Source organism: Haliotis cracherodii, unplaced genomic scaffold (assembly GCF_022045235.1).
Source record: "Haliotis cracherodii isolate W230 unplaced genomic scaffold, xgHalCrac1.p SCAF_9, whole genome shotgun sequence".
Classification (NCBI taxonomy): domain Eukaryota; kingdom Metazoa; phylum Mollusca; class Gastropoda; order Lepetellida; family Haliotidae; genus Haliotis; species Haliotis cracherodii.
This window is the reverse complement of record NW_027266343.1, coordinates 11426000-11446856: the sequence shown is the minus strand read 5'-3', so window position 1 is coordinate 11446856 and position 20857 is coordinate 11426000. Positions and strand designations below refer to the sequence as shown.

At 41.1% G+C, this 20857-nt stretch overlaps 1 protein-coding gene across 1 annotated transcript; it reads right to left on the bottom strand.

The window, feature by feature from the left end:
* Positions 1-5335: 5335 nt before the first annotated feature.
* Positions 5336-17697, bottom strand: LOC139453107 (uncharacterized). The gene is made up of 8 exons (XM_071234732.1): positions 17558-17697; positions 14643-14876; positions 13587-13757; positions 11520-11699; positions 9062-9516; positions 8318-8426; positions 7721-7803; positions 5336-5584 (listed from the first exon to the last, which is right to left on the bottom strand). Exons 1-8 carry the CDS (start codon positions 17682-17684, stop codon positions 5549-5551), a joined length of 1395 nt encoding a protein of 464 aa, XP_071090833.1. The 5' UTR covers positions 17685-17697; the 3' UTR covers positions 5336-5548.
* Positions 17698-20857: the final 3160 nt, after the last annotated feature.

Below are 20857 nucleotides of genomic sequence, written 5' to 3'. Positions count from 1 at the left end.
AGGCAGGGCGGGACAACTTAGGAATGGCCAGGAGTCCGAACTTGACCACACAGAAGGAAGCGAGCTACAAAAACATGTTTTATATCATTGGAAAGATCTCGAGGAGACGAATCCAAATAATGTGTGTCCCAGTGTGTACACATGTTTACAAGCTCAAAAATTGGCTCAGAAAATGCATTACTGCAGAAATTTCTGGCAGAATTTTTTTTTCTGCAGAAATTTCTGGCAGTATTTTTTTTTTCTACAGAAATTTCTGGCAGAATTTTTTTTTTTCTACAGAAATTTCTGGCAGAATTTTTTCTGCAGTAATATTTAGCAGGATTGTTTAAATTCAGGAGAAATAAGGTTCAATCATTGGATAGTTTAATCTGGAGTTGCTTTAAATGACCTTTTTCCCCAAAAAAACATTTTTAGTTCACATGAATACAAGCACAAAAAAATTTCGTGAGATCTTTCAAAAAAATATTTATTCACATGCTATATTACAAGACATGTCCTTGGGCGACTTTGCACTATGTCTCATGGGTGAGGCAATGTTTCCAGCGATGGGTCCTATCACAGAAGAAAATAGCTGTATAGATGAGTGGATCCATATTGTCTAATATAGCATCAGATAAATTGCAGCCTATATGCAGCTTAGAGTTTACAATAGAGCCTACGGCATAAGACGTATTATGAATGTAAATAGTCTACTTTACTTACGTTTTCTTCTCAACATACTTGAAATGAATTCTTTTTTACGTCTGGTCATTGAAACCTATGTGCACATATTCTGAAAAGATATGAAAAAACATTAAAATGCTTTTCATTTCAGTAATAAACACATTCCACATGCCTTAGCCCATGAACAATGTAAGAGAGGTGAGGTGAGGTGAGTTGAAATTGGGTTTAATGTCGTGTCCAAGATTAGTGCACATATAAAGCGGCGTGCATGCACGTGTGTGTGTGTGTGTGTGTGTGTGGCTGCTTATACTAGTCCGGACTGATTCTAGCCCACTAAAATACCATTCCGCAGTTTAACATGAATACCCTACTCAGTACACAGTACATGACTCCAAGCTGACCAGTCCCTGTTTTAGCTCCCTAATGCAGAGCGCGAGACAGGGTAACAACAAGTACCATCTTTTAACGTCTTTTGGTATGACGAGGCCAGGGATCGACAATGTAAGACTTAATAAATTTCAATCATAGCATATTTAAAGTTCAAGGTCACTTAGCATACGTACAATTGAAGGGGTATAGGCTATTTAAATATTCTTAGAGTTACCTCCATCAATGCGCTCCACATGACCAGGGTACCTATCTGCTCTGTGCACCAGCCATGGGGCCTCTACTTTGTCACCTTTCTTTAACTAAATCAGATATATAATTATATATTAATTCTTGTAACCTGTTCATTAATTCTTGTTACATGTTTACCAATTCTTGAAGGCTTAAAAAAGTCACAATGAAATGTTTTAGACAATACAAATATGTAAATAGTGATGAGCTCTGAAGATGTAAAAATTCAGATAAAAATTCTGCCAGAAATTTCTGTAGAAAAAAAAAATACTGCCAGAAATTTCTGCAGAAAAAAAAAATTCTGCCAGAAATTTCTGCAGTAATGCATTTTCTGAGCCAATTTTTGAGCTTGTAAACATGTGTACACACTGGGACACACATTATTTGGATTCGTCTCCTCGAGATCTTTCCAATGATATAAAACATGTTTTTGTAGCTCGCTTCCTTCTGTGTGGTCAAGTTCGGACTCCTGGCCATTCCTAAGTTGTCCCGCCCTGCCTTATATCTATATTTGCTTCTTATAAAACTCTTGTATTTTGTATGGGGTTAGCCATTGCATGACTACTTGCAGGGTTGGAGGTAATTGGAGTAATTAAAACGTTCGCTCGTCACGCCAAAAAACCGGGTTCGATTCCCCACATGGGTACAATGTGTGGAACCTTTTATTCTGGTGTATTGCTTTTTCTGGTGTATGGCCGTGATATTGCTGCAATATTGATCAAAGCGGCGTAAAACCACACTCACTCGCTACTTGCAAGCAGGTCAGAAGGTTGCAGTTATAACAAAAGTTCACAATCCACCCTAACAATGCCAGAATAAAATATGTAACTAAACTCAAATCCTAAAATAAAAAAGCAACTGATTTTCACAAATGCTTTCTAGGTTGCTCTGAAAGGTCACCAATGTGTTACAGCTGGAAAGGTTCTTTTCTCGACAGATTAATGATACGTTTGTCTTCAGTGTCACGTTTCTAGCTGGTCTATTCCGTGCTTAACATTTGCTGTGAACAAATCAGTGAGACCTCAGACATATATGCATGACCTGTCATTGAAGATCATTGCTTGCCTCACCTGGCTATGTCTAATATTTGTTACTCATGTTTTCAGGCCTCGGTTAAACGTTCAAAATGATTCATGGTAGATCTGTGAAGGACAAAAATGATGTCCGATGCAATTTCATATGTTCCCGTGTTTTTTTTCAGATGAACAATTGACTTGCCTTTGCACGTGTTTGTGACGGGTGCCACCGGTGGGGCATGACACGCTCACCTTTTCGCGAACACCTGGTATCATTACTAAATGATTGTGATTCATAAACACATAATCGTGATATAGTCGGCATCGTCCTATCGACTCTTCTTTGAGGAGAGATTTCTATTGGATATGGAAAGGGTTTTGTTGCTTTATTTACTTACGTTTTGCATTACGCGACCACTTGTAAGCAGTGTATGAATTAGGGCAGTGGGGTAGCCTCGTGGATGAAGCGTTCACTCGTCACGCTGAAGACCCGGGTTCGATTCCCCCACAATGTGTGAGGCCCATTTCCGGTGTCCCCCGCCTTCATATTGCTAGAATATTGCTAAAAGCGGCGAAAACTATACTCACTCATTCACTCACACTGTATGAAGTAGTTTCCAACGTTCACTGGCCAGGAGGGCTTGTTAACAAAAACTGTTGCCAGCCCTCATCATATTTTACAAGCCCTTCTTTAAGGATGCCGCCATTTGCAATATGTACTACAATGGTCTTTGGATAATTACGCTGAACAACGGTGAAGCTGATTGACTTCTTGGTAATATACGTTTGTGAGACGTTTGTGGCGGTTCTCAGACCTTACACGCAGGGCTTATAACTTGAACATCAGTCATGATCAATGTTCACCACAACCGAGTTTCTGATAAACTACGAAATGATGTTTGTTGTTATCCACCACACTCAGCAATATTCAAGCCATATGACGGCGGTCTGTAAATAATCCAGTGATTGATATCATGACCATTGATCTACGCAATTGGGCAATTGGGCGTGAACCTAGTCAGCGAGCCTGACCATTCGATACTGTTAGTCGCCTCTTACAACAAGCATAGTCGCCATTTACGTCAAGCATGGGTTGCTGAAGGCCTATTCTACCCCGGATCTTCAAGGGTCTCTACGAAATGAAAACAAATGACAACCGACTTTGACATGAAATAACACCTGAACTGATATAACGATTCGAAGAAAATACGAGAAATCAATAAATATTGACCAAAATGTTCATCTTGACAGACGGGCCAGCTTTTCAGAAATGTTACTAGCCCAATTTAAAAGTAACTGGCATTTGACTAGCGGACAGGCAGCTATTTCGAACACTACTTGTAAGCATAAACACTTATAGAAACTCACAACCCAGTCAACGATCCCAATTCCGTGGATCGATGCTCATGATTCAGTCACTGGATTGTCTGGTCCAGACTCGATTATTTACAGACCGCCGTCATTAAGCTGGAATATTGCTGAGTGCGGGGTTAAACCACAAACAACAACAACAAACCATTTAGAATAAAACAAACAAACTGATTTCACAAATATTTCTTTGCGTCTTTGAAACATTCTTTTCTCGGCAGAATAATGATCTGTTTGTATTCATTGTCATGTTCCTCGCTGGCTTGCTCCGTGGTTGACATTTGCCGTGAACAAATCATTGAGGCCTGAGACCAACATGTACTTGTACGATACATGATTAAAGTTCCTTGTTCACCTAGTTAGGTGTGTACATCTGGGTCCTTCTAAGTCAACTCTTTCTACGTGACCTGAACACCTGCTTAGCTTTTGAAAAAAAGATAACTCATAAAATACCCGAATAACCAGTAATGGACCCGTAAACCATAAGGCTAGTTGAATATTGAATATTTGTCTTCTCGTTGTTAGAACATAAACTTCAGAAAACGTGTACTCAGCCAACATTCATCATTTGGAAATGTGGAAAGTTGAGGACCTCGTTAGATAAGTTAAATTTATGTGTATAAATATAAGGAGTGATGTCCCTAAGTACAAATAGCCTCCGAGCGTGTGGTAGGTTATTTGGACACCCTGGCTTCTCGCATGTTCATTCGAGTTTCGTTGTGTCTCTCCTTGTGTATCCCCCGGGGCGGTCGGGTAGCCTAGTGGTTAAAGCGTTCGCTCGTCACGCCGAAATCCGGGTTCGCCAGGTTCGATTCCCGCCTTGGGTACATGTACAATGTGTGAAGCCCATTTCGGGTGTCCCCTGCCGTGATATTGCTGGAATATTGCTGAAAGCGGCGTAAAACCATACTCACTTACTTGAGTATCCCCCACGTTAATGTAAATTTAACATATGTTAGTGACACAAGTGGGGCATGATACGCCCACCTTTTTCGCGAACACCTGGTGTCATCACTATTTGATAGTGATTCATAAACACATGCTTATGATATAGTCGGAATCGTACAATGGACTCTGCTTTTAGCAGAAATCTCTTATGAGTTAAGGATTAATCGCTATTATTTACCTTTCCTCAACGATCAACTCTGTCTGAGGATCTAGTGCAAATGACTCTTTATGCGAAACCGACTGTCTCTGTGGTCTAGTGGTAAAGCGTCCGCCCGGAGAGCGGAAGGACCGGGAATCGATCCCCGACCGCGTCATACCAAAAGACGTAAAAAGATGGTACTTGTTGTTACCCGGTCTGGCGCTCGGCATTAAGAGGCTAAAACAAGGACTGGTCGGCTCGGAGTGAGTATACTGTGTCTGAGTGGGGTATTCATGTTAAACTGCGGCATGGTATCTCAGTGGGCTCGCACTATAAAATCGGCATCAGTCCGGACCAGTACAAGCAGCCACACAAACACCTACTCACACGTGCATGAACGTCGCTATATAAGTGCAATAATCTTGGACGCGACGTAAACCCCATTTCACCTCATCTTATACGAAGCGTAATTACTCTCCACTTATGACGAGAACACGAAAACACAACACGATGTTAAGTGTGATTTATATGATAATCAATGCAAATGTTACATGAACTCTCAATTGCGTGCATAATGTGCCGATGCCCGAATATCTTCATCGTATTGAACCCATCTTCTTGACACACGGGTAGGTGCGGCCACATATCCTCACCGAAGCCTCCACTTTGTTCTTATTCGTTCCATTTTATAACAACATGAAACATTAAAGACTAGGTCTACGAGGTGAGCCAGGTATTGATGTCTGTGTGGCCTCTTGTATGTCTTTGTCCCGGCTAAATCTCCTCAGCTACTCCCCTACATGAAGGGACCACAATACTTGGTAATCACCAGCTGTAAGAAAATTAAAAAAAACGAGTTTTAGTCTAATATTTTGATTCCTTTACCAACTACAATTGTATGTTGTAGGCTGTTAAATTGACTGAGAGAGTAAGTTGAAATTTTGGACCCCTCCCTTTTAAAAATGCATGTTGTCTGCTGTCGTGGTAGAGCTGGAATAATACTGGTGGTATTAGTTTTATGCAAGTGCCTCTGAATCTGATTTCTACGGTGGCCCATAAGAGACATGGAGTCTGTTGTACAATATTTTGATATTTCACTTACTGTTATCGTAACCTTTTCCAAATTAACACGATTTGTCATACAAATATGTGATAAATCATGTATAAAGAGGATATTGAATCGCTGAAAAGTGAAGCGAAAATGTCAAGAACTAAAATGAAAATGTCAAAAACAAAAACAAAAATCTTAAAAACTAAGTTAATTTGGTTAATTTGGAAAAGGTTACGATAACAGTAAGTGAAATATAAAAATATTGAAAAACAGACTCCATGTCCCTTATGGGCCATCGTAGATTTCATGTATATTTCAATATATGTAATCCATCTTATCCATATTTGACTTTGCCCAATGATATGTACTTAACTGAAACTTGTTTAAATTCTAAACATATTTAGATCATGGGGATGTTATGTTTTGGTGCTGTTTAAGCTGTGAGTAGATAGCTGCTTTTATGTGTTTTGACCCTAAACATATTTGAATTGAACATGAAAAAAACCATGAAATTAAATTGAAAAATGTGTATTCCGATTAAGAATATAACCCATTCCTAAACATATTGAGATCTAAAATTGTCTTGTATACATTCCAAACACATGTGTTTCAGTGCAGTATACGTAACTACTTTTTTCTATGGGTAAGTTCGTTCTTGTCCAATGCTGAGAGGTAGATTGTTTAAAGCACCAATCCTTTCCAAAGTAATCCAGCGCCCTATTCCCCACAACAATCTTTGAGCCATGGTTGTCCTAAGTCAGTGTTAAAGTACCCTTGTTACGACCGTACTAGTGCTAATCTCGCTTTGCGGAACGGGGCCCATGGTTCGGTCTTTCCGACATGAAGGCAGTTCATTCTGTGGTGTTCCTTCAATGCTGCAAGTTGCATTTACATGAAGTGAGTGAGTGAGTATGGTTTTATGCCGCTTATAGCAACATTCCAGCAATATCACGGCGGGGGACACCAGAAATGGGCTTCACACATTGTACCCATGTTGGGAATCGAACCCGGGTCTTCGGCGTGACGAGCGAACGCTTTAACCACGAGGCTACCCGACCGCCCCTTACATGAAGTGAATATATTAAGTATAAAGAAAAATTTCAAATGTTTTCACTAATCTGTTCGTAACTGTCTTTTCTAGTGTCTATTCTAGATATGCATTATGAATGACAAATTTATTTATGCTAAATGTAAGACATAGAGGTTATCACGCGAGTTTGTTTGGGGATGGAAAATATCCTTTATTAGGACTCGTTGGTTGGTTGGTTGTTTTACGCAGCACTCAATATTCCAGCTATATGACGGCGGTCTGTAAATAATTGAATCTGGACCAGACAATCCAGTGATTGATACCATGGGTATTTTGCGAGCCGTGGCGAGCTAAATTCCTAATGTTTATTTCAAATACAGGATATCTACCATCTCAAAACACACAAGCATGATAACCTCTTTATCATTATAATGTAAAAAATATCTTCCCATCTCTCACAAACAGTCTGAGTTGCCAAAACTTGTAAACTGCCTTAGCAACGTCACAGTTGGACTCTAATCTTTCAGTATTTTAGACTATTCTTTGGATAATAGAAATAATTATCCGAGTAGTTTCTCCAGATTCCAGATGGTTAAATATGACTCGATCGCCGAATGACAAGGGCGACGCCATGTTTATTTGTAAACACTGAAAGTAGTCACTACTTGACGCTTGACATTTGCATTTCTATCCGTATATGACCCCAACGGATATTGTTTTAATCCTTGGCTTTATCCTGCCGAGAATCCTACCCATTAAATGATAAAGTATTTTATCCAAACAAATCTGTACCCTATGAGTGAAATAAAACTTTTTATGCTTTCCAAAAAAATATTTTCACATCGTCATGACATTATGTTAAAAGTCCTAGAAATACTGCAACTCACATCATCCATAAAACCAGTGAAATATCGCTTCTTAGTCCCGGCTCCAATACTCAGCGGGCAAGAATTCCCGACTGCACGCACACCTAAAATGGACATTTGTCAATTTCGATAAAAAAACAACATCTTTTGCAAACTCATTAGAAATAAACTACAATCACCAAAACAAGTTGCAATTTACATGAAATAATATTCTTAACATTTACTTTAGAGAGCTTAAAATTTGAAAAGTCGATTAAATTCGAAATAAGATAAAACAAATAGCTCATTTCCCTTCCCTGATTATTACATACTAGTATTGTAAGTTGTAGATGCATTTGCTAAAAAAAGCTTTGTGTTCATGGGTGGTCCAGTGGTTTAAAGAGCTGTGCAGAGTTGCATCCCTTGGCTAGGGATGGATCCGCTAGTTTTAGGTTCGAATCCGATATTCACGCTGGTGATGATCCTTGGTTTGTCAGCTCCATAATCAAACTTTTGGGTTTTACATGGTAATACAGGCTGCAGTTTCCGCCAACAATGGCTGATCACACTGACGTAGCTGAAACAGTGTTCAGGCGGTGTCAACTCATTCTCACTGTCTTGGTTGGTGTTTTGGCTAACCTTTAGGGAATGTGATTGGTGTGATTCTGTTGTAGCTACCCTGCGTGATTCTCATGAGCCCTCTTTCGTCCTCCTTTGCGAAGTACACTCGGGTCATTTTCGTGAGATCCTGGAAATATATAGGTGAACGTATAGCGTTGTATTCTTACGCTGATTTAAGTTTCAATAATTACTTCCGTGCTAAATATATGCATGCATGTGAAGAAATGATATAAGGTCCAGTTTGGCAGGAACGGGACACGGGGTGCCAGGTCATCGAAGTTGCGTCCCTTGGCATGCCGGAAACTTGGCTTCAGATTCGCCCTGACGTTTCTTGGTTTGTCTCACTCACTCACTCACTCACTCACTCGCTCACTCACTCCACATGTCTATAATGTGTGAAACCCATTTCCGGTGTCCCCCGCCGTGAAATTGCTAAAAGCGGCGTAAAACCAGATTCACTCACTCACTCACTCACTTTTCACTCCTTTTATTCGCTTCACTCACTCACTCACTCACTCACTCACTCGTGGTATCACATATACAGTGGGGTAACACTATAAAATTGGCATTACTCAAGCAGTCACACACTCACGTGCATACACGTCGCTATATAAGTGCAATAATCTTGGACGCGACGTTAAACCCCATTTCACCTCACCTCACACCTTTCCACTCACATAACTAAGAAATACAAATTTTCCTTACTTACTACTTTGAATATATAACAACAGATAATATCTAAACAGACAAACTGAGACAAACCATTGGCTCGCTGATCACTGTAGTGTTGTAGGTACCGGAGTCACCTTCCGGAACGACGTAACACACGACCCGACCTAAGTTGAAGCCTTCCCCTTGTAGTTTACAGCCATACGTCGCCATGATGTCGCAAGCACTGTTGTCGGCGAGGGCGTAGTCACGATGGGCTATGGCGTCCCTTGGTGGGAAGGTCAACCCAGGGATTGCACTATCAGATTGCAAGGATTGGAAGGCGAACGTCAGATCAAAGTAAAGGCCAAGGTCGTTGCCCATGACCTTGTGTGCAGAAAACGTCTGCCTGCCCGAAAAGTAGGCAGCGTTTCCATACCGTTCACTGGCATTGACGATGGTACCGTTCCCAGTGATGGCGCTGGAGTCCATGAGCGGGTTGTTGTTTCTTGCCAATCTCCACGAATCGTCCAGGGACTTCAAGTGGACAACAGTCACTGTCTCACATGCTGTAAAACCACACAAGACATTAGTGAGTGGGTGAGTTAGGTTTAACGCCGCCTTTAACAGTATTCCAGTTATATCGCGGCGTGTCAGCTTAATGTGGGAGGAAAGCCCGAAGTGATGCAGGTCTTAGACGTAAACCATTTCGGTGAAACCCACGAGCACGGGCATGGTGCTGACAAACCTAGAAACATAATCCGGGCGAACCGGGATTCGAACCCACAACCATAGGTTTCTGGCGTGCCCCACAAGACATTAATCGACGGTGGCGTAGCCTAGTGGTTAAAGCTTTCCGGGTTCAATAACACATTTTGTCACAATGTAATGAACCCATTTCTGGTGTCACCAACCGTGATGGTACTAAACTATGAAACGTCAACGCCAGTGAATAACCAGTCTCGATTATCCGACGAAACAGATTCCACTGGGTGTAAAAAGCAAAATAGAGGTGACAATTGAATGAATGGATGACTGAAAATCAGTGATGACACCAGGTGTTCGTGAAGAGGATATGCCTGTCCTACCCTTCCGGCGGCGAGACAACCTACAACGCTTAACGTCAACGTCATAACGTGTCCCCTATACAAGCGTTTAATAAATCTAATTACGCTGATACCATTCAACAAAACTAAGAATGAACCTGTGTTCAATAAACCTTTTTGGATCTTTTTGAGTATTTGTTCAATATGCATGTCTGACAGTACCTTCGAAAGCAAAACCGCCAAACGGCAATGGTAATTCGTAATATTGTTTCGGATTTGGGGGGTGAGATTTCGTAATGTATGCAGAAAATCAATTTAGGAAACGTTTAAATAAGATGAGTAAATTTGAAACGAGACCATCGATATCGATCTACCTTGAAAACCGTATTGAAATTATTATTTATTCGTTCCCATTTCAATATTCATAGACCATATTCAAATAGTCATTAGTATACCCGCAAATCTGTGTATGGATTTACATGTAGGGGTACCTTGCCGAACTATGTCAAGAGCAATGGAAGCCAAAGCAATAGTGTTCACTAAGTTTAAGTGATCCATTCATATTATTGTTTTCACTAGTTTGCCTTTTACGCCCAAAGGAGTCTGTTTTTGCGAATAATCGAGACTGGTAATTCTCTGTCGTTAACGTTAAACATACGTATTGCTGAGGTACAATCGGTAGTTATAATTATGGAGTATCCAGTGGCATCAATAGTAACGCCAGTGTACAGTAACAACAATAGTGGCGTTTCTTGTAGTGGTGATGAAGACGTAGAAGAAGATGTGGAGAAGGAAGAGGAGCAGGGAGACGAGTGAGTGAGTGTTGTTTTACTCGCTTTTAGCAATATTCCAGCACTATCATGTCGGGGAACACCACGAATGGGCTTCACACAATGTACCCACGTCTGGAATCGAATCCTGGTCTTCGGCGTGACGCGTAAACGCTTTAACCACTAGGCTACCCTACCACCCCACAGGCAGACAAACACTATATGAGCGAGTACGTTTAGTCTTTGAGTTACCTGTTATAATCATCAATAGTGTTTAAGCAATGTCATGACAGAGGACAGACGGGCGGTCGGGTAGCCTAGTGGTTAAAGCGTTCGCTCGTCACGCCGAAGACCCGCGTTCGAATCCCGACATGAGTACAATGTGTGAAGCCCATTTCTGGTGTCCCCCGCCGTGATATTGCTGGAATATTGCTAGAAGCGGCGTAAAACCAAACTCACTCACTCACTCATCCACAGAGGACAGACACTATTACACAAGACACAACATTAACATAACTTAAAATATCAATTGCAGTTCTCCTTGAACAGATCGACCTCAATAAAGTGAATGGTGGATTTATCGCGTCACACTGACAATAGGATCCATCTATGCATGATTCCTCTCAAGGATAAACTATGTGTAACTCGGAGTATCCCCTTTCCTACTACAACATGGTTAATAGCTGTGAAAAACAATAATTCACTCCATGCAGTGAAGAAGAGTTTGATGTTATAGGATTAACGTGGTATAGTTACGTTTTTCCGTTGCGTTGTAGGGCTGACAACCACATTTCGTGTAGTCCTGGTACTTGTAGCCCAGGAGGCACTGCAAGTTAAAGAACTCAACTCGGGGCTCAGGTTCATCCGCGTATTGCACTGTCTGGTAGCTTAAGTAGTAGTCGTCGCTGGAAAGGTTAGGCTCACATCTCTCGCTGACTGCAATACAAAATACATTGCAAATAACACTGGCCCCTGGAACACTGCAGATAGCCTGGCTCTCTCGCTGACAACAGTGATTGTAACATTGATATATCACTGACTTCAAGTAACATCTCTCTCTCGCTGGCTGCACATTCATATATTATTGACTTCAAGTAACATGTCTCTCTCGCTGACAGCAATGCCAGAAACAGTGATATATCATTGACTTCAAGTAACATTGTTCCCTCGCTGACTGCAATGCCAGTAACATTGATACATCATTGACTTCAAGTAGCATGTCTCTCTCTGTGACTGCAATGCAAGTAACATTGGGTTAACCTACATAACAAGTAACGTGTCTCTCTCGATGACTGCAATAACATTGGTAAGTAACATTGGTCTAACATTTAATGCGAGTGACATGAGTCTCTCGCTGACTACGATACAAGTAATCACTTATCTCTCACAAACTGCCGTGCAAGAACTATTGATCCCCGAGTAACTGCAGGAAAAGGAGCATGACCCCTCGATAACTGCAAGTAGCAGGACCCCTCGATAACTGCAAGTAGCATGCCCCCTTGATAACTGCAAGTAGCATGACCCCTTGATAACTTTCAAGTAGCATGACCCCTTGATAACTGCAAGTAGCATGCCCCCTTGGTAACTGCATATAGCATGACCCTTTGATAACTGCAAGTAGCATGCCCCCTTGATAACTGCAAGTAGCGTGATCCCTTGATAACTGCAAGTAGCATGGCCCCTTGATAACTGAAAGTAGCCTGATCCCTTGATAACTACAAGTAGCATGACCCCTTGATAACTGAAAGTAGCATGGCCCCTTGGTAACTGCAAGTAGCATGCCCTCTTGATAACTGCAAGTACCATGCCCCCTTGATAACTGCAAGTACCATGCCCCCTTGATAACTGAAAGTAGCATGGCCCCTTGGTAACTGCAAGTAGCATGCCCTCTTGATAACTGCAAGTAGCCTGATCCCTTGATAACTACAAGTAGCATGGCCTCTTGATAACTGTAAGTAGCGTGGCCCCTTGATAACTGCAAGTAGCATGCCCCCTTGATAACTTTCAAGTAGTGTGGCCCCTTGATAACTGCAAGAAGCATGCCCCCTTGATAACTGCAAGTAGCATGACCCTTTGATAACTGCAAGTAGCATGCCCTATTGATAACTGCAAGTAGCATGCCCCCTGGATAACTGCAAGTAGCATGCCCCCTTGATAATTTCAAGTAGCATGGCCCCTTGATAACTGCAAGTATTATGGCTTTCTCGGCAACTGTAAAACGATGAATAGGGTATCTTATTTACCGCAATGCATGTGACAATAATTTATGATGTGAAGTTTACACTATATACAGTGTTTCTATCAGACGAGAGGCTGGACATCGCGAAACTGACGTTCTTAAGCGTATGAAGGACTCCTTTTGATGTTCGTACTGAAATGACGTAAATACTTTTGGACTACTTTACTTTCATATTTGTAGTTAGTGAGTGAGTGAGCTTTTAACAGTATTCCAGTTATATCATGACGTGTCAGCTTAATGTGGGAAGAACGCAGGTCTCAGACGTTTACCACTTCGGTGAAACCCACGAGCACGGGTATGGTGCTGACAAACCTAGAAACATAATCGGGGTGAACCGGGATTCGAACCCATAATCATAGGTTCCTGGCGTGCCCAAGGGACGCAACTCTGCACAGCGAATCGCGGCGCCTTAGACGACTGAGCCACCCGTGCCCCCTCATATTTGTAAAGTGGAGTTCTTATTTCTACATCAAAACATATATGTGTCTACCTCAAATAATAATGAAAAGATATTAACAATGGCTAATCGGAATAATGAGAAAAAGGAATGGCATCATAATATATGTCCATGACAACAAGCTTACTGATAAACCTTGTCCTTGGTGCACATGCCAGATCACACTGCTGCGTCATGGCATTGAAGCCACTGTACGGGCTGTTGCATCTAGTCTTGACTATCACGTTATTGGAACAGGTCTGGTATCCACTGCAGGGGTCCTGGTTGATGGGCATCCTCATCCCCGTGTCACAGGGGTCTGGAACAGGCATTGTTCTCATGACTGTATGTACTGGTATAAGTGGACTCAACGTAGTGTAAAGTTAGTGCTACGACAATCGTAAATCCGTGTTAAAATATGACGATGACGACAATGACAACACGACGACGACGACGACGACGATGATGATGATGATGATGACGAGGGGGAGAAGAAACGGAGTAGAAAAAGACGAGGAAGAAGGAAAGAAAAAAGACGGTGGCGAAGTTTCAAGTAGGTGTATATGTCCAGAACTGATATCAATGTGTGTGTGTGCGTGAGTGCGTGCGCGTGTGTGTGCGTGTGTGTATGTGTCTATACATAAAACTACCTCCTACTGCTCATTGTCACGCTTCAAATTACATTGTTGGCCAATGTATTCACCAACCATTTGTTTTAAGATTACTTTGGTGAGGTGAGTTGAGTTGAGGTGAGGTGAGGTGAGTTGAGTTGAGTTGAGGTGAGGTGAGTTGAGGTGAGGTGGGGTGAGGTGAGGTTAAATGGAGTTTAACGTCGCGTTCACGTTTTATTGCACTCATATCGCGACGTGCATGTGCGTGCGTACTTGCGTGCGTGTGTTTGTGTGTGGCTGCTTGTACTATAAAATGTATCAATTAGGAAATGAGGTGAGGTGAGGTGAGGTGAGGTGAGGTGAGGTGAGGTGAGGTTAAATGGAGTTTAACGTTGCGTTCACGTACTCGATAGCCCGGAAATACTATTTTCGAAATGATGACGTGAATCGATATTGCAAATATAACAAGTCATTAATTATTTTCCATAGTACTCTCTTTCTGAGTGAACTCATACTTAATAACTATTATTTTAAACCAATCAGACACACGCTCTATTTCGGTTTATATAGGTAAATGGAAAAATAATACGTACGTCCAACCCTGGCGGGACAACCATGACGATTTGGAATCGGTCTTTCGCCGTCTTGTAGAAACATTCTTTCCATAAATGGACCTCTGTCGTTGAATACTGCGCCCTCTGGTGTCAGATAGCCAAACATCAGCCAGCTGGAAGGCCCAAACTGTATACAAAACATGTACATGTTGCAGGCTTTGCCGTGAGTGTAGAATCGTCCTGTGTCGCTCAGACTGCAGTTACGGCAAGCGTCTGGAACCAAATGACACATGTGCATATTACAGAGAAATAAAGAAAGCAGAATAGGAAATAGGGTAAAAACATTTTCGTCTGAGGATAATAACAAAATTAAACATAAATTACGACAGTCGGCAAGCATCTGAAACCAAAGGCACATGTGCATATTTCAGAGAAGTAAAGAAAGCAGAATAGGAAAAAGGGTAAAAACATTTTCGTCTGAGGATAATAACAAAATTTAACAACTAATTTACGACAGTCGGTAAATTATCAAATCTGAGAAAGACGAACCAGTGGTTAATGTTATGAACAAACATTCACGCCATCGGGACAAGACGTCAAGCAAACACCATGGTATGAAATCCTAGAAGGGACATTACACAAACAAGCAAATAGTTCCAGAATTCCATTCTTAGGTCGGGGCGGTGGGGTAGCCTAATGGTTAAAGCATTCGCTCGTCACGCTGAAGAACCGGTTTCGATTCCCGACACAGGTACAATGTGTGAAGCCCATTTCTGGTTTTCCCCGCCGTGATATTGCTGGAATATGCTATAAGCGGCGTAAAACCACACCCACTCACCCACCCTATTCTTAAGTCACAACACTTGATCCAAATTTTGGCCAAACATACATTTCACAGGAGGGCTATTTAATCATGCAGACACATCGAACTGGGTTGACTAAAACTATTGTGGGGAGTTTTGTATTAAACCATTACGCCTCATGTTATGTACTGTCATGAAATGTATGATGTCATAACCAGGGTTAACATTTATCAAGCACATGCAAACCTAATTTGATTTGAGAATACAATCTTCATCAGATTGGTAAAATACATTTAATAGTTACTCATGCACCTGCAACTAAGTAAACATGTGCCACTCTATCACATATGTACGATACAAAAGTGACCACTGGACCCTATGGTCATCTGAACTTGATACACGCCCAGTCATTCCAATACAGTAAACTACGTTTATAACGAACACGCTTATAACGAACTGACCGATATAACGAACTTATTCTTAGTCCTGATCATTTGTTGTATGAATGCTATATAAATTTATATGCTTATTACGAACTACCGTCATTACGAACTAATTAGTGGTCCCTTCGAGTTCGTTATAACCGTAGCTTACTGTAGTGACTTTGTAGGTGCATTGTGGTGTCTGTGTCTGTACATATAATGTTTGTTGTTTGCCGTGATATAACTGTTGTACTGTTGAAAGCGGCGTTAAACCCAACTCACTCACTCACATATATTGCGCTTTTTTCCACACCACACAGGGCACGATCAAAGCGCTACACTATTATTACCACGGTGAGTGAGTATCTTATTACAAGACCATTATCATATAATGGATAGTGCCATCTAACAACCCAATAAATTTGGTATCACGATCCGATATATCCAAATTAGTTATTCTGGTAGATACATCGCTATTGACTTACAACCCTAATACGTTTAGATTGGAGTTTCCCGTGAGTCTTTCTGTTGACAAACATGGCTGAAGATCATGTGACGCTATTAAATGGGGTGGTTCACTGAAACATTTTATTATATGCGATACTTCAATGAGCTAAACAAATATCTCAAACACCGATAATTTGAAGAATGACATTGTACCATAAGAGATTATGCCTCTGTTCCCAAGTGTGTTCCCCAAGCCGCATAATACACTTTTATCTGTTATATATGCTATTTGCAATGCGGAAACACACCCGGCTAATATTAATATTAGGGGGCCCGGGTGGCCCAGTCGTTTAAGGCGATTGTTTGGTCGAATCCCGGTTCGCCCGATTAGGTTTCTAGGTTTGTCAGCACCATACCCGTGCTCGTGGGTTTCACCGAAATGGTAAACGTCTGAGACCTGCATCACTTCGGGCTTTCCTCCCACATTGAGTTGACACGCCGCGATATAACTGGAATACTGTTAAAAGCGGCGTTAAACACAACTCACTCACTCACTCACTCACTCTTTATATTAATGCATGAAAAGAAAACTATGCAGTGAAATATAAATGTATTTATGATCCTGTAATAATTGGACCATCAGCATTTCGAGATATATGTGGATTGTGTGAAGGACACTATTAAACTATAAGAAGATATGTCTATATAAAAGGAAAAATAATCATAGCCAAAATAGGTATTGAATACAACAATTAGGGATCAAGAATATTTTAGGGAAAAAACTACACTACAAAAAAAATCCTTCAAAATATTCATGATCCTTTTTTTTCAGTATAAAAATGCGTGTGCATCTATAAGGCAATAGGGGCGGTCGGGTAGCCTGGTGGTTAAAGCGTTCGCTCGTCACGTCGAAGACCCGGGTTCGATTCCCGACATGGGTACAATGTGTGACGGCCATTTCTGGTGTCCCCCGCCGTGATATTGCTGGAATATTGCTAAAAGCGGCGTAAAACCATACTCACTCACTCACCATAAGGCAATAATTTACAAGGTAACACAACGAGTTAAATGCATAATTCGATATATCAGCTTATCCGAATTCGAGTTACGAGAGGCAAATCGCTGACAGTTATTTAAAAAGAAGAATAATGCGGGGAAACCATTATAGCATACTGGCCTTAAGTAGCACATCGAGTAACAAAAGTTTGAGTTAAAGATGTGTCCACTATTCGAAAACATTCAGTATTGTATCATGAAAGTCAATAGGTTTGTGTGTACCCACCTTCGTAATACTCTTGAACAACAGGATCGTTTTGGTTTCCAAACACCCTTGGAACGTGAATAAAAAGAACTTTTGCTTTCGATATTCCAAGCCATGCGGCCATAAGACTGACCAACAGTACTTTCATTGTGATCTGTGTATCTCCCAAACACCTGTGGCTACCCACCCCGTTCTCCCCCTTATATAGCAAGGGGCTAACAATGAGATGCTAAATCGGTTTGTAATGGTTCAAGATGTTTACGTCGCATTCAACCTGGTAACGTGGTCAGTTTACAAAGTACCTGGGCCTCTTGACGGGTGGGAGATGGCTCTAGATGGTCCCCTTTAACAAGCTGACACGGGGTACAAAAGTGTTAAACATTGACATAGGGGTGTGTCCACAACTGTTCTTTTTTCACAACAATCGTCAAGGACAATTGATGACCAGCTCTTTAAACATCGCTACTTTCTTTGATGCTCTTTGATGTTGGGAAATGTTTATGAGAAACCTCGAAAAAACGCATCCAAACAAATGACGCTGCTATTGTGTGGACCTTATTTTGAAAGAACTATGGACTATTTTGGAGAAATTGTTCTCTGCAAGAGGCCAGCTATCAAATTCTTTGTCACTGGCACTCTAAGAAATCTTGGTAAGTGCGGAGTTAAGAAAAACCCCATAACATTTGATCGTTAGGATCTCAATTCACCATGCCACTACGCAGTGAAAATGACAGATGGCGAATGCTTAAATCCGGAACCTCACAGCGTGACGTCGGACGTCAATTCAAGGTCAACAGGATCACTTATAGCGACGTTATCAATAGAACAACCACGTCAGAGACCGCCCCAGTAATGGCCGCCCACCCGTGACAATCCCTCGCAAAGATATATGGATTGGAACCATGCATCTTCGACACAGAATCCGGGCCGCAATCTTTGCCCGCACCATCCCTGGCAACCGAGAGGTCTCTGCGAGGACACCCATGCGAGGCGTCCTGCTTGGGAGGCAAGTGCTGATGGGAAAAAAAACATCTACGAGAATGTCCTCAGTAGTGCAAACAATATTTGCGGTGCATAGCACATGTTACTAGAGTTGTGCAGCAGTGTCTAGTATCAATGTGTTACCCTGGCCTGCAAGATCCCATCGTCTGGTACCAAAGAGCACGTCTGGGACGCAATGGAATATATGGATATGCAATAATAAAGATGGAATATCATTCACTACTTATTGTTTTAGTCGTTGTCGCGTCTAAAAATTACATGATATGACCATGGTATTTTAGAATTTCATATTCTGATTTGTCCGCCAGCCGTATCGAATCTACGTAATATATTGCTGATGACAGCATGATTTTAAAGTCTTTACTTTTAATCCCGACGAAAGCGGAAATTAAATATTGATACAATGTTCCGGGTTCACGATTACTGACAGCGTGAAAATATATCTTAGACTTAAACACTGCTAAATAATATAACCACCCGCAGCGACCTAACTGCTGATCTTTACCCGGATTATAGCCATATGATCAAAATATAGACGACCAAACACTTTCCACAGTAATAACAAATTTCTCGATTGTACGATTCTGACTATATCATGAGCATGTGTTATGAAGCACTATGAGATAGTGATGATACCAGGTGTTCATAAAAATCATATCCTGCCCCACCGGTGGTACCCGTCACAAACACATGCAAAGGCAAGGCAATTCGAAAACTTCCTCCTGAACCTTGTTTATCTGCTAAATCACTTCTCTGTCAAGAAAACCAATTCATGCGGCGTCTAATCGTATGTTTGAATCAGAGCTGATTGGGATTTGATACTTCTGGATCAATTAAAATCGAATAATGTCTAAATTCATGGTATTTGTCAATTATTGTCTCAATTTTTGTTATGTAGCGGATTCTTACAGAAGTTTGCACATCGGTTTTCCGATTCATACCTCAATGAACCTAATAAAATACACATTCAATGCTTATAATTGAATTCGATAACGTTAAACATGTTTTATCTACAATAGTTTGACCAAAAAAACAGTTATAAATATCAAAGCAGACAAAAAATTACCAGATTTATAAACATTCCAGGTGTATGAATACATACTGTGGCGTGACATGAATCAGGTGATCGTTTAATTTATGCACATAACTTGACACGCCTAAACAGTCAGTAGCCAATCAACAGAGAGTAGGATCAAACCAATGTTCATAGGACCTGTCAGTTAAGGCAAGAGGCGAGAAGAACTGCAACAGCCAGACTGTAACGAACCGGGAGAAATATGTCCAGGAGAAGGCGGCTGTTTCAAATGACATGGTCAGTTACCGCCAAATTCAAACATTACTTCCCTGAAAATGGGAAAACACAGTTGGAAAATGCTAGTTAGAAACCCGAAGACATGAAAGTTGAACCGAGGCGATACAATTGAACAGAAAGGGAAATCCCTCGACTGTAATATTGGGATTCCCAGACAGTAATAAAAGTAGTGCGCCTCGGTGGGCGTGGCTTAATTATTAACATTCATTGGGAAATGAATGCAATAACACGTGACCAATTCAGGTCATGAGAATGCAGGAATTTCAAGAAACACAACGAAAATATAATTATTGTAAGTTAAAGTTTTCATTGAAGAGCCGTTGAACGTTGACAAGCACGAATATATGGACTCTGTTTTTTTGTATATTTAATACTTATGCACCTGATGAAATCACTTGTTCCAAATTTGACGCATCAATGACAAGAATGATGTTCGATGCAATTCTCTTTTTTGACTTGTACCATATGGTCCCGTGTTTTTTTTCAGGTGAAAAATTTCCTTTGCATGTGTTTGTGACGCGTGTCATCGGTGGGGCAGGATATATTCACCTTTTCGCGAACACCTGGTATCAACACTATTTGATACGTACTTCGTACTCGATTGTTGCTTAAAGTTGTAAAAAGTAGACACCACAAGCTGAAACTGCTGGAATATTGAACAACAAAGGAAAAGTTGACTATTAGAAAGTCATGTCTCTTGTCATACAGTCTTGTGGATAAGTTTTGTCAATCTGAATCGTTATACAGTAAAAAACGTTTATAACGAAAACGCTTAAACGAACTGACGGATATTACGAACACAATTTGTGGTCCCCGCCATTTGCGGTTTAGATGTTGCATGTATGCTTATAACGAACTACGGCTATAACGCACTTAAATTAGTGGTCCATTTGAGTTCGTTATAACCGTAGTTTACTGTACATAGATCTGAACAGATGAGTCGCCCCAATTCCGCCTCAGTATCTAGTGTAAGATGAATAGGAAATACAAGGATTCCAAGTGAACAC

Bases quoted from the DNA above. Each gene is read 5' to 3' on its own strand.
- LOC139453107 (XM_071234732.1), bottom strand. From the start codon at position 17,684: ATGAAAGTACTGTTGGTCAGTCTTATGGCCGCATGGCTTGGAATATCG. The intron at 14,877-17,557 runs GTGGGTACACAC...ATTTGGTTCCAG, and splicing joins TGTTCAAGAGTATTACGAAG to ACGCTTGCCGTAACTGCAGT. The intron at 8,427-9,061 runs GTTTGTCTCAGT...ATATATTTCCAG, and splicing joins CAGTGATCAGCGAGCCAATG to GATCTCACGAAAATGACCCG.